The following is a 12,623-nucleotide window of genomic DNA, read 5'->3' on the forward strand; positions in this document are numbered from 1 at the left end:
AAATGCCTATAGATTAAAAAATAGTAGGTAATTTCTCTCTCTTTTAATATTTTCTTACATTTTTTGATAATTTCATTTTTTCCTTAATTTTTTTCCTCTTTTTTGAAATTTTTTTATACTTTTTGTTTGCTTATTTTTTCTCCAAAAGACTTTTGCTGCTATGGTATGAACAAGCTTGGCCCTTTGGTGCAGTTATAGATGAGGATGAGGAAATGGGGAACAGTCTACAGGAAGAATTCTGTGTGCTGTGGCAGGAATTACAAATGGTTTGCTTAGAGAAGGAACAAAGATCTAGCTAGCTAATAAGCTATGTATGTAAGCGGTCTCAGTGTTATACCTATGGAAGGCTGTCTAGAGATCTCCAACCAGTACATGCTGCCAACAGTACTAGATGATGGCCTTTGCAGGGCGTCAAAGACGTTAGAAAATTATCTTGGTGTACAATTTTGTTATTTTGGGGATAGCTAGAGAAACGCATTTAAGGAGGGGGCTGTTGGAATGGTAATAGGTTTGCATGGTGGTTACAGCGGTGGTCAGGAAGGTATTTTATCTCCCAGTTCTACAAACCCAAGAGTGGTAAGGCCCTGCTGGTCATATATTGACTGCCATTGGTTCTCCTAGTTTCATCTGTGCTCTAGTGCATGATATTTTTTGAACATAAATTTTGTTGTTTTTATCTGTTGGTGGACTGTTGTAGTGGTCCCACTTGGGTGGGCTAGTTAAGCAGGTTGCTTCTCTGCTGTAGGGCTTAAGGACAGAACAGAGTTTGTTTTGGTGGCATGTGTATTTGCCCTTTTTGTCTCTTGTATATGTTTGCATTTTGTTGTCCATTGGTGATGGCTCAACAGAATCCTCATTTACTGATAAAAAATACATATTATTTTCGAATTTGTTAATCATCTAGTCATTGTACCTTTAATCCTTTTTGCATGTGGATATGGTTGATAGTACTTTTGCTCGGTTGCATTGTTCCTTCTGTAGATTTTGGAAGGAGCCATATGTCTTATGTGTTTGTCTACTGGGTGCAGTATATCAATATGCAGGCGCGCAAGCTTTCGTTGCTAGTTAAGAAAAGTATAGCAACACCAAACTGGCTTAAGGTAGCTTTATTTGTTCAAGAATTTTAAGGAGAATCATTGAGGAAGATTGCATATTTATTGGCATCTTATGCTGCCTTGCTTTTTTGATTTTGTGCTTTTGCAGTACAAGGAGCCTAGAGAAGTTCGCATGTTTGTGGATTTGCTTCTTGAAGAGGTATAAGTTATGCCTGAACTTATGCCATTGTATTTACTCAATATTTCTACCCTTGGATTTCAAATTATTCTAAATTATATTGTCCACAAAGAAATTGATGGTTGATGTCTTATTCAGTATCTTTTTAATTTCTAGAAAATGGAATTGAAAAATTGATATCCCTGCCTTCTTCTTCTTAGAAAATTTCTCTTAATTTTCAGAAATGGATTAAAGATATGATTGTCAATTGGATAGAAGCTGAACATGTATAGACATTTAAATATGAAACAATTAGTTTGTAGCAAATTTGGGTTGTAGAAGCTAATGTCAGTGAATGCATAAAAAAATTATTAATTAGGAATGTTTAAAATATTTAGTTTTGTATCAAGGATATGAAGTTCAGTTTAGAGTTCATCTTAGATGCTAGATTTGTTTTCTATTTTTATGATTTGATCCACAACATAATATAGGGTGCACTGAATTTATTTTTGAAAAGTATTCATACAGAAAATTTCTTGTATATATTCCTTACAAAAAAAGAGTACGATTCCTTCCTACAAGACTGTAACATTTGACAAGATCCACATAATCACGGATGCCCTACATGATAATGTCATAAATGATTCACCTAATTATTTTTTCAGGTCAAAACTGCCATGGAATTCTTGAGTAATATTGAAGATTTTATTGATATTGGATAACTAGTGTATTGAAAGGCTGTGATTCTTGTGCTTTTAATTGCATCAGACATTATTCATGATTGAGAGCTGTATATGTAATAATTAACCTTCAGGAACACCAAGAACAAAATTTTTGGTGTGTTTTAGTCTTCTTTCTCGGATATATAAGATAATTAAATTCTATTATCACATATCATGTGATGAGTCATAAGTGATCTGTGATGATTTGACATTCATTGCTGATCAATCATATTTTTCTGTTTCAGTGTTTTGCATTGACAAAACTCTTACAATTAAATCCTTACCAAATGTGATTAGGAAATGGACCTGATGACTAAACATGCGTCGTATAAAGAACAGGATTATTGAAATGTGTTATAGATTCTAAGATAGCAAATCTCATAATTGCATTGCCTAGATCCATTTAAAATGCTCTCTAATTTGTTGTTGGCTTTGATGGGCTGTAGCACACTATAGAATCTTGTCTTACAAGAATTTGGGGAACTTGATAATTTACAATTAGAATGGGCAATCTGTCTGAACCTTTTTGTGAGCTTCCTCTAGAGACAATACAAAATGGTGAGTGCTGAAGACAAATAATCATGGCATTGCACACAAGACTGGTTCCATTATCAAATGGAATATTAGACATAATATAAAGTTAGAACATTGTTTATGCACATAAACATTTATTGCTTATGATAATGATGTAAATAATACCACAATGTTATGTCTAAACAGTAACTCACAATGTAAGTTACAATCACCGATGTAACTGTTATCACAAAAGTTCGCACCCTTGCTGAGCTATCAACTCAACAACCTTGTGAAACATGGAGACAACCCCGAAGTGTGGGATGTTGCGCAAAGGGGCTTGAATCTCCGGAGAAGGCTGGCTTCCTTCTCAATCCAGGTGCAGGTGTTGAACCAACTCAACACTTCAAAACTAACTCCTAGGCCTATCCTAACAAATTGCAAAGGTAAAGGGAAGAGAGAAATGCTTGAAATAGAAGGAGGTGATGCACCAAGAAGAGATTGTTCCTCTCCCCACCGAGATGACACAAACAATTAACTGAAACACCAAGGAGATGCACATACTTCAGTTGCATGAGTGACTCCAATTCATGTATGGAGGTTAGAATTTGCTAAGTGTCAAGAGGGGAGAAGGAATCCCACAAGTCACACTCAGAAAATAAGTTAACACAACATATATGGAGAGAAAAGCCACAAGCCATACATCTATGATGAAGGTAAGAAAACATATACAACATACATAGGTTGAAGGAAGGTAAGGATGGTGATTTCCAATTAATTATAAGGCCAATGGCCAAACTTGCAGTCGCATATATGCAAGATAAATACAAGAGAAGTGGGAGAGCATGGAATAGCTCCAACCAGCAGGGAGAGAACCCTTTACAATGAGGCTTAATGACCTTTATATAGAAAATTGGTTACAAGAGTGATCATGACCCCTGTATGTCAGTCTGGGAGTGCTGGGAAGTGCATGCACTTGACTTCTGTACATGCAAGCAACCTAGCCATACCCTGAAAAGGCAACCCTGAGAAGGGTGGATTGACGGACCTTCCAAAGTCAGAGCATACAGACATGGTATAAGTCACTACAACAAGCATGGCCCCATACCTCTCTGTTGTGACATATTCACACATCGCCCCATTGCAAATGGGGACCCCTGCTTTTTGCTTTCTAGGGTTTGTTTTCTAGGTCTTTTAGGGTTTTGTCTGTTAGCCTTTAGCTTTCGAGTGTTGCCAGGGGGATCACCTGGATAGCAGGTTTTGCTTGAGTTAGGGTGAAGAAAGATGAGAATTTACCTTGCAATAAAGATTGGGTTTGAAAGAATGATGATTTTGGTCTAAAAAGGGAAAATCGCTCCTGACCCTTCCAGAGGGTCCAGGGCGAAATTGAGCAAAATCTATCTTTTCCCTTAGTTTCATCTAGTGTGGATCATGATTAAAGAAGGCCTTAGGAATGACTCCAAATTGCCAATGATTATCAAGATTGAAGGAATTGAGCCCAAATGAGAAAAATCGCTCCTGACCCTTCTAGAGGGTCCAGGGCGAAAATTCTTCAAACACCTATTTTCCCTTGTGAAATCAAGTGAAACTTGGGTTGAACGTGAAAGGGGAAGTGTTTTTTAACCTTGAAGGTGAATTGAAGTTGAAAGGATGGAGGAACATGCTCAAATCGCTCCTGACCCTTTCAAAGGGTCCAGGGTGGAAATCCTAAAACCTATCTTTTCCTCCAAAGTTTGAGCAAGGCCAAGCTTAGACATGGGTGTAAAATGAGATTTGAATTGCCTTGAAGTTGGGTTGGATTGCTAAGGATGCAAGTTTTGATGCCAAGAGGAAAATTCGCTCCTGACCCTTCCAGAGGGTCTAGGGCGAAATTTCCAAATCCTCCTACTTTCCTTGCATTTCAAGATGAGATTTTGGTTTTCATGACTTGAAGGGGAGTGAGGCAAGATGTTTTATGCCATGGAAGTGATTTGAAGATGAAAGGATTGGAAGATAGGCCTAAAACCTAAAAATCGCTCCTGACCCTTCCAGAGGGTCCAGGGCAAAAATCTCAAAATCCCCTATTTTGCCTTGCAGGAACGAACCAAGCTTGGATGGAGTGAAAGAAGAAGACCTTTGCCTAGCCTTGAGGGGTGGATTCAAGACAAAATGATGAAGAAGTAAGCTCAAGCAAGAAAAATCGCTCCTGACCCTTCCAGAGGGCCCAGGGCGAAATTCACATATTCACCTAATTTCCTCATAAAAAATTGAAATGCAAGACTTGATTAGGTCAAAACAAGCATAAGCTCGCCTTCCGGGAGATTTTAGAGTGAAAGAAATGAGATATTCAAGACCTAATTGGAAAAATCACTCCTGACCCTTCCAAAGGGTCCAAGGCGAAAATATCAAAAAATCTATCATTCAACCTTGTTTGATTGAGTCTAAGGCAAACTGCAAGATTGAGAATACAAAGACATGGAAATTTGCAAATATTGGTTGAGAAAATTTCAATTTTATCAAGTGAGCAAGTCTAGACAAGGGGTTCAAACCATCACTTTGGATATTTTGATGCTTAAGGAGGAAACAAGTTTCATTAAGTCTTGATAAAACCTTAATATTCCTAAGCTAGCCCACAATTTTCACTAAATTTGCCAAATTCAAGACATTTGGGAAGCTAAATCAAGTTCGCATGAATTAAGGCCTTTATAATTTAATTAACTAATTTCCAAGCCTTAAAACAAATGAAAAAACCCACCTTTAAAGCCTTGGAATTAATTTTAAAACTTAAAAAATCAAGGTGAGCGCTCAAAATTCATTTCTTTGCTTTTACAAGCAAGTCGGCCTCCTTCTAAAAGGGATTTTATTTTATTTTTGTTTATTTGCTAGGTCGGCCTCATGGTTGATTAGGGTGAGCACCCTATATAAGAGAGGAGTGTTGTAGCATTTTCAAATCATTCATTCATTATTCCTCTCATGCGAATTTCAAGAGCAGATTGGAGGAGCAAATTCTGGCAGATTGGAGCGAATTTCTTGCTAAGATTGGAGGCTAATTTCCAGAAATTGTTGAGTGGTTGGAGGCTAGTGGAAGGCGAAAAGGCTAATTGAGGCATATTTCATCCAAAAAAAGGCCAGAAATTCAATCTTTTTCCAGCAAATTTTGAGCTTCTTTCTTCCATTTTTTCAAGGTTCATAGTTAGGCATTCAAGGAGGAGGTATGAAGAATCATTTTTTTTGAAGTTCTTATTCAAGACTTATTGTGATTTCATAGCAATTTTGTAAAGTCTAAGTCTTGAAAATCCAATTTCCATTCATAATTAATTTGAAAATGTATAATTCCTGATTTATCATGTCTTTTTCAAATTAATATCTTAAGTTATACCCTTGAAAGGTCTTAAATTTCATGCTTTAAGGTATGATGCTCAAAGACTAATTTTAAGTTTTTGTGTAGGTTTCAAATAACCACCCAAAGCCGGAGGATCTATTACTTAGCAGACTCTCAACAAAGAAGATCGAGCAAGGACAAGGGCGACCTCCTCCCCTCTAGCATCGACAAGGACGGCCTTCTTTGGTCAAGCATCATTAGGAATAACCTCTTCCAATCCAGCATTCCAAGGCGAGGTACATCATCATCCTGCACATCAAAGACAAAAGAAGTCAGAGCAAGGGTTCATTGAAGAAGCAGATAGTTTTAGATGAATTAATTAAAGCTAGCTTCTCAGCATCATCGAATTGGATATCTACCAAGTTGCAAGTATCAGACAAGGTGGCATCCCAGTCATCACTCCTCTAGTCGGATTGGTCCACCTCAGCCTGTCCAAATTCAATGTACTTGACTCATTAAAGGTGGCACAAACTTCGATGTACCGACCCCAACTATCCATTGGTCGAATATTCCAGAGAAGACATGTGTCCAATTAATACAATTATTTCATTGGTCAGAATTGAGTTTGTTGTAACAAACCCTAATTAGGGTTTTCATTGTAGAATCTTGGCCATTGATCTCAAATTGATCTTAGCCATTGAATTGTATTAAGGGCACTATATAAGCCCCGACTCTTCTTTTGTAAAGGCTAAGAGAAAGCTAATAGTTAGTGAATAGGAGTCAACAATAGTTAGTCAGTAGTTAGAAGGTGAATAGTTAGCTAATAGTGGATAGTCAGTTGATAGAATAGCACTTAGAATAGAATATAGAGAGAAGGCAAAGATTGTTGCCAAGATGTTGTAAAAGACTTGTAAAACTTCATTGAAGAAATGGTGAAATCTATGGGTCGATTCAACAATTTGCATGGTCTCTATACTTCTCAGATTTGATTTCATGTTATTAGATGAGTGGAAGAAATGTGTTTGATTGATGGTGAAATTTGTATTTCCATACTACTAGCAGTTTGTTGATTGCAGACTTGCCTTGTGTAGTCAATTGGAATCATTCAGCTTGAGCTTAACTTCAATTGTCGCTTCTTCATTGACATGCATCAGCCTGATGGTGTCTACGCCTGCAGCAATGATCTGAACATCACAAAGCTTTCCTCCGAAGATCGCACTAATCTTGTGGAGATGGTCCTGGGATGTCAAACCAAGACTTAGTTAGAATTTCATCAAAGATCATTCATTGCTCCTACATTCTTAGTGTCAGAATTAGATCCTTTCCTCGACCTTGTCCTTTTTCCTTTTTTTTCAAATCTAAGCTAGTAAAATCTTGTGATTCCAGCAAATCAGACGTTTAGGTCATCAAGTGTAAGTCCCCTTGTGATTCCAGCAAAATCACATCATACCATAGAGAGCTTATCCACACGTAGAGATCCTACAGCAAAGAACCTTGAAGTCATCCCGATTGATCCTTTTCGCGACATCTTCAGCATTCGGAGACTTTATTCAAGAGAGGATAAGGTACCTTTAGGTATTTTATTCTGTGTTTGGTTGTGTACAAAATACACATCAACACTCTCCTAAGGAAATCCTGCCAAAAACATTAAATGCACCCCTGTGGCTCCACAAAAGAAGGTGCACAAGTCACAAAAGTTGTTGGAGCATTTAAAGCTTTGAGTGTCGATCACGCCATCCGGAGGTGTTGCAAGCCAGAAGGAGTTTGGAATACTTCGGAGACCTGGGTCACCGAAGTTGGGAAGACTTAGGAACTTGGGAACCTGGGGGTTCCGGAGTTCCGGGGTTGAGGAATAAGGAACTTGGGAACCTGGGGGTTTCGGAGTTCCGGGTTAGAAGAACTAGGAACTTGGGAACTTGGGGGTTCCGGAGTTCCGGGGTTGAAGACTTAGGAACTTGGGAACCTAGGGGTTCTGGAGTTCCGGGGTTGAGGAATTGGGAACTTGGGAACCTGGGGGTTCCGGAGTTTCGAGGTTGAGGAATTAGGAACTTGGGAACCTGGTGCTTCTGGAGTTCTGGGGTTGAAGACTTAGGAACTTGGGATCCTGGGGGTTCCGAGGTTGAGGACTAAGAGACCAAGGAAGGGAACTTTGGAACCTCGGGGTTCCGGAGTTCCGGGAAAGAGAGAGGAAGAGAAGGCTTGGGAAAGGAACTTCCGACAAGACAAAACCTCATACTTTATGATTCCATCGTCTTCTCTTGGATCAAACTGGGGCAACACTGGTCCATGGAACATATCTCTGATCGGTTCTCACTGATGGACCAAGGGTGTCATAAAATGACAAAATTTTTGAAGACCTCTGCGGGATGCTTGCCTACTAAGCATATAGATTAGTAGCCTGCGTAATCCATTGGGCACTGAGTCATAACTGCAAGAATGAAGAAAACTGTCTCCTCTGTAACCTGCAAAGGATCAAGATCAGCTATTCTGAAGGGGAACAGCTTGTGCTCGTGCACTTCTTGGAAAACAAGAAACTTAACTAATATTTACATTGTTATAATAAGAGGTAACTGATGCTTTTGCCTCTGTCAAAGAGGAATCTTTTGAAGGAGCCGATCCCCCTCGTACCATTGTTACATTCACCATCTAGCTGCAATGGTTGAAATCTCTTGTATGCATGCATTAGATCACACATACCTCTCATGTGGTGAAAGAACATTTCACCATTCACCTTGCCACCACAGGGAAGCCATAGAAAATAACCACTTGAGACATCCGGGGATGCATGAAACATACAAATAGTAGCAAGGGGGGAGTTTTTTAGGAGTCGGCTAGCATCAAAAGAACTACTCCTTGCAAAAGAGAAGGCATCTCTTTTATACAAGGGGGCATCATTTTTTTCACAATAGTAGACCTCTTCTTGTTGTGAGTTGAAACCAAAGGAAAAGGCCTCAAACTCACATGGTGATGAAAGTTATACCATATCTCTGTCTTGGCTTGCACAAGGAGGCTCTTTAGACACATCGAATTGGAAACTTTGAAGCTCGGGTATATTGTCAAGTTGAGCAACCAAAAGACTGTCGGCATGACCAACATGTTGTTGCTCAACGTCATCAAACTTGGTATGTTGGTCCCAAGTGAAACATTCAAGCTCAGGCACATCATCCCTAATGCCAAAAGAAATATCTTCACTTTGAATAAAGACCTCATATTCAACATCATCACTTTCAGGGACAGAGGAGAACCAACATACATCATAATCACGTGCTGATATCCAACTCATCAGCATAAATCTCAGGTTTATGAGACACCTCAAAAGAAGAACTAAAATCTTTAGATTGTCTCTTTATTTTTGTTTCCTCCTCCTGGCAACAGAATGCAACAACCTCAGGTTCATGGCACGATCCATCCACCATGCAATCTGTAGTAAAAACATTACCCCTTGTGCCCTCCTCAAGACTAGCATGTTGCTCTAGAGCTACCACCGAGGGAGGTGTAGACATATCCTTCTCCTCATGGTCAATAAAGAAAGGAAGATTGTCAAATGAGAGGACAGTGTCCTCTTTACCTTCACACTCCTCATGTTCAAAGACCTGCTGTTGCAACTGATTGCTCTCAATATCCTCTTGTAGCATTGCCGATTCCTCTTCCTTCAGAGAATATGAAGACTCCCCAATGGTTGATTGAACCCCTTCGTCATGATGATGATGGGAACCATCCGTCCTCCATACAACAGGTCTGCCCTTAAAAAGGGAGATAGCATCAGGAAAGGGCCTAGGTGGTGGGTTGTTTTGCAAAAGGCATTGAGGAGAAGGCTCTTGTATAACAACAGCTGAAGCTCCCTTGAAACTTGGAATTTTAAAACTAGGGGAGTTAGTTGAAGGCTTGGGAGGTCTCCCCTGCTTGAAGCTTGGGATTTCAAACTTAGGAACCCTAGGAGCAGAAACCTCCTCCTGTATGAGCCGCATCTCTATGGCTGCTGGGTGCTCAATTTCTTTCTTCCTAGCAGAGGCAAGCTGCCTTGCAAGGAACTCCTCATGTTGTCTTTGGGCTTCCATCTGTTGTTGCTGAAGCTGAGCCTGATAAGCAAGATGATTCTGCTGTAAATCCCACTCCTGTTGTCTCTTCAACTCCTCCAGCTGCTTGGTGAAATCAAGCAACACACTTTTGATTTCTGCAATTTGCCTTTTATCATTAGCTTGGGGCTGGTTGGGTTGCCAAGAAGGTTGAGCAGGGGTGGGTGGGTAGCAGGTATTAGGAAAGTACCCACCTGCTGCTAAAGTGAAGCTATTTGGGTTGAAACTAGGAGCAGTCCTAGTTTGGTCCTATTGGTAAGGAGGGGAAAAATGGTTGGCATTCTCATAGAATGGGGGGTGAATAGAAGTTACACCCATGATATGAACTCATTTTAAGGCATTTGAAAGAGATGGAGCTTTTTTAACAAATTGCTTAAAAGAGCAGACAGACCCTCTCAACCAGAGACTGATAACATTCCACAGATCCACCAAATGACTGCAGAGTCGCCAGGTGCTTGAAAGATGTTGCCTCCAAAGGCTTGATGAACTGAAGAACACACCGAATCTTTAGTTGGCTTGGGATTAGGATTGCATGACTTCGGAACCTCGGGGTTTTGGAGTTGAGGACTTGCGAACTTCAGAACCTGGGGGTTCTGGAGTTGGTGACTTGGGAACCTGGGGGTTCCGGGGTCCCAGAGTTAAGAACTTCATATGAACAAGAATTGGACTTTGAGTAGAGTCGCCAAGTGCTTGAAAGGTGATTGCCTCTAAAGGCTGAAACATTAAGAATTAGCACTGAATCCTTAGCATGTATGTCGAACTAAGTCCCACCGGGCGTGCCAAAAACTGTTATCACAAAAGCTCGCACCCTTGCTGAGCTATCAACTCAGCAACCTTGTGAAACATGGAGACAACCCCGAAGTGTGGGACCTTGCGCAAGGGGGTTGAATCTCCGGAGAAGGCCGACTTCCTTCTCAATCCAGGTGCAGATGTTGAACCAACTCAATGTTTCAAAACTAACTCCTAGGCCTATCCTAGCAAATTGCAGAGGTAAAGGGAAGAGAGAAATGCTTGAAATAGAAGGAGGTGATGCACCAAGAAGAGATTGTTCCTCTCCCCACCGAGATGACACAAAGAATTGACTGAAACACCTAGGAGATGCACAAACTTCAGTTGCATGAGTGACTGCAATGCATGTATGGAAGTTAGAATTCACTAAGTGTCAAGAAGGGAGAAGGATTCCACAAGTCACACTCAGAAAACAAGTTAACACAACATATATGGAGAGAAAAGCCACAAGACATACACCTATGATGAAGGTAAGAAAACATACACAGCATACATAGGTTGAAAGAAGGCAAGAATGGTGAATTCCAATTAATTATAAGGCCAATGGCCAAACTTACAGTCGCATAAATGCAAGATAAATACAAGAGAAGTGGGAGAGCATGGTATAGCTCTAGCCAACAGGGAGAGAACCCTTTACAATGAGGCTTAACGGCCTTTATATAGAAAATTGGTTACAAGAGTGATCATGACCCCTGTATGTCAGTCTAGGAGTGGAGGGAAGTGCATGCACTTGACTTCTGTACATGCAAGCAACCTAGCCATACCTTGAAAAGGCAACCCTGAGAAGGGTGGATTGACTGAGCTTCCAAAGTCAGAGCATGCAGACATGACATAAGTCACTACAACAAGCATGGCCTCGTACCTCTCCTGATGGAAATCTTACCAAAAACATTAAATGCACCCCTGTGGCTCCACAAAAGAAGGTGCACAAGTCACAAAAGTCGTCGGAGCATTTAAAGCTTTGAGTGTCGATCACGCCATCTGGAAGTGTTGCAAGCCAGAAGGAGTTTGGAAGACTTCGGTGACCTGGGTCACCGAAATTGGGGAAACTTCGGAGACTTGGGTTTCCGGAGTTGAAGACTTAGGAACTTGGGAACCTGGGGGTTCTGGAGTTGAACACTTAGGAACTTGGGAACTTGTGGGTTCCGGAGTTTCGGGGTTGAGGATTAAGGAACTTGGGAAACTGGGGTTTCCGAAGTTCTGGGGTTGAAGACTTAGGAACTTGGGAACCTGGGGGTTCCGGAGGTCTAGGGTTGAGGAATTGGGAACTTGGGAACCTGGGTGTTCCGGAGTTCCGGGTTAGAAGAACTAGGAACTTGGGAACCTGGGGGTTCCGGGGTTGAGGAATTAGGAACTTGGGAACCTGGGGGTTCCGGAGTTGAAGACTTAGGAACTTGGGAACCTGGGGGTTCCGGAGTTCCGGGAAAGAGATAGGAAGAGAAGGCTTGGGAAAGGAACTTCCGACAAGACGACACCTCATACTTTATGATTCCATCCTCTTCTCTTGGATCAAACTGGGGTAGCGCTGGTCCATGGAACATATCTCTGATCGGTTCTCACAGTGGACCAAGGGTGTCATAAAATGACAACAGTAACTTCACCATACAATAGCAAATACAAGTATATACTCATTGAAGGATGTGTCATTGGATTCTTGGGAACTCCATATATTCATTCGCCCAACATGTGTTATGAAAATAAGGAAGCCCTAGGAGCGGGTATGCTAAACCCATCCAATGGAGAAGAAGATTGAAGGGAGAAAGCAACTTTAAAGGGAGAAAGGATAAATCAATGTCAAATGTGCTGTATTTTCAAATCACTGCTCAAGGAGAAGGAAGAAATTGCTGTTGAATCTGCTTGCATTCATATTGCTGTCGGAAAGGATCAAATTACTGTTGATGTGAAAGGGACTGTCCAAAGGGACTGTCAAATTAGGTTTCCACATTGCTGCCAAAATGGCTTGTTTGAAGATCTACCTTAGGAAGGGTGAATCATTGTCAAGGAGAGTCA

At 40.7% G+C, this 12,623-nt stretch overlaps 1 protein-coding gene across 2 annotated transcripts in view; it reads left to right on the forward strand.

The window, feature by feature from the left end:
* Positions 1-12,623, forward strand: part of LOC131073022 (vacuolar protein sorting-associated protein 51 homolog) — a 184,207-nt gene that overhangs the window by 112,807 nt on the left and 58,777 nt on the right. For both annotated transcript variants that reach the window (XM_058009362.2, XM_058009363.2), the window contains exons 16-17: positions 1,029-1,100; positions 1,204-1,254. In XM_058009362.2, coding sequence (XP_057865345.2) covers positions 1,029-1,100; positions 1,204-1,254 — 123 coding nt within the window. The remainder of the gene's footprint in view (positions 1-1,028; positions 1,101-1,203; positions 1,255-12,623) is intronic.

Source organism: Cryptomeria japonica, chromosome 6, assembly GCF_030272615.1.
Source record: "Cryptomeria japonica chromosome 6, Sugi_1.0, whole genome shotgun sequence".
In the NCBI taxonomy this organism is placed as follows: domain Eukaryota; kingdom Viridiplantae; phylum Streptophyta; class Pinopsida; order Cupressales; family Cupressaceae; genus Cryptomeria; species Cryptomeria japonica.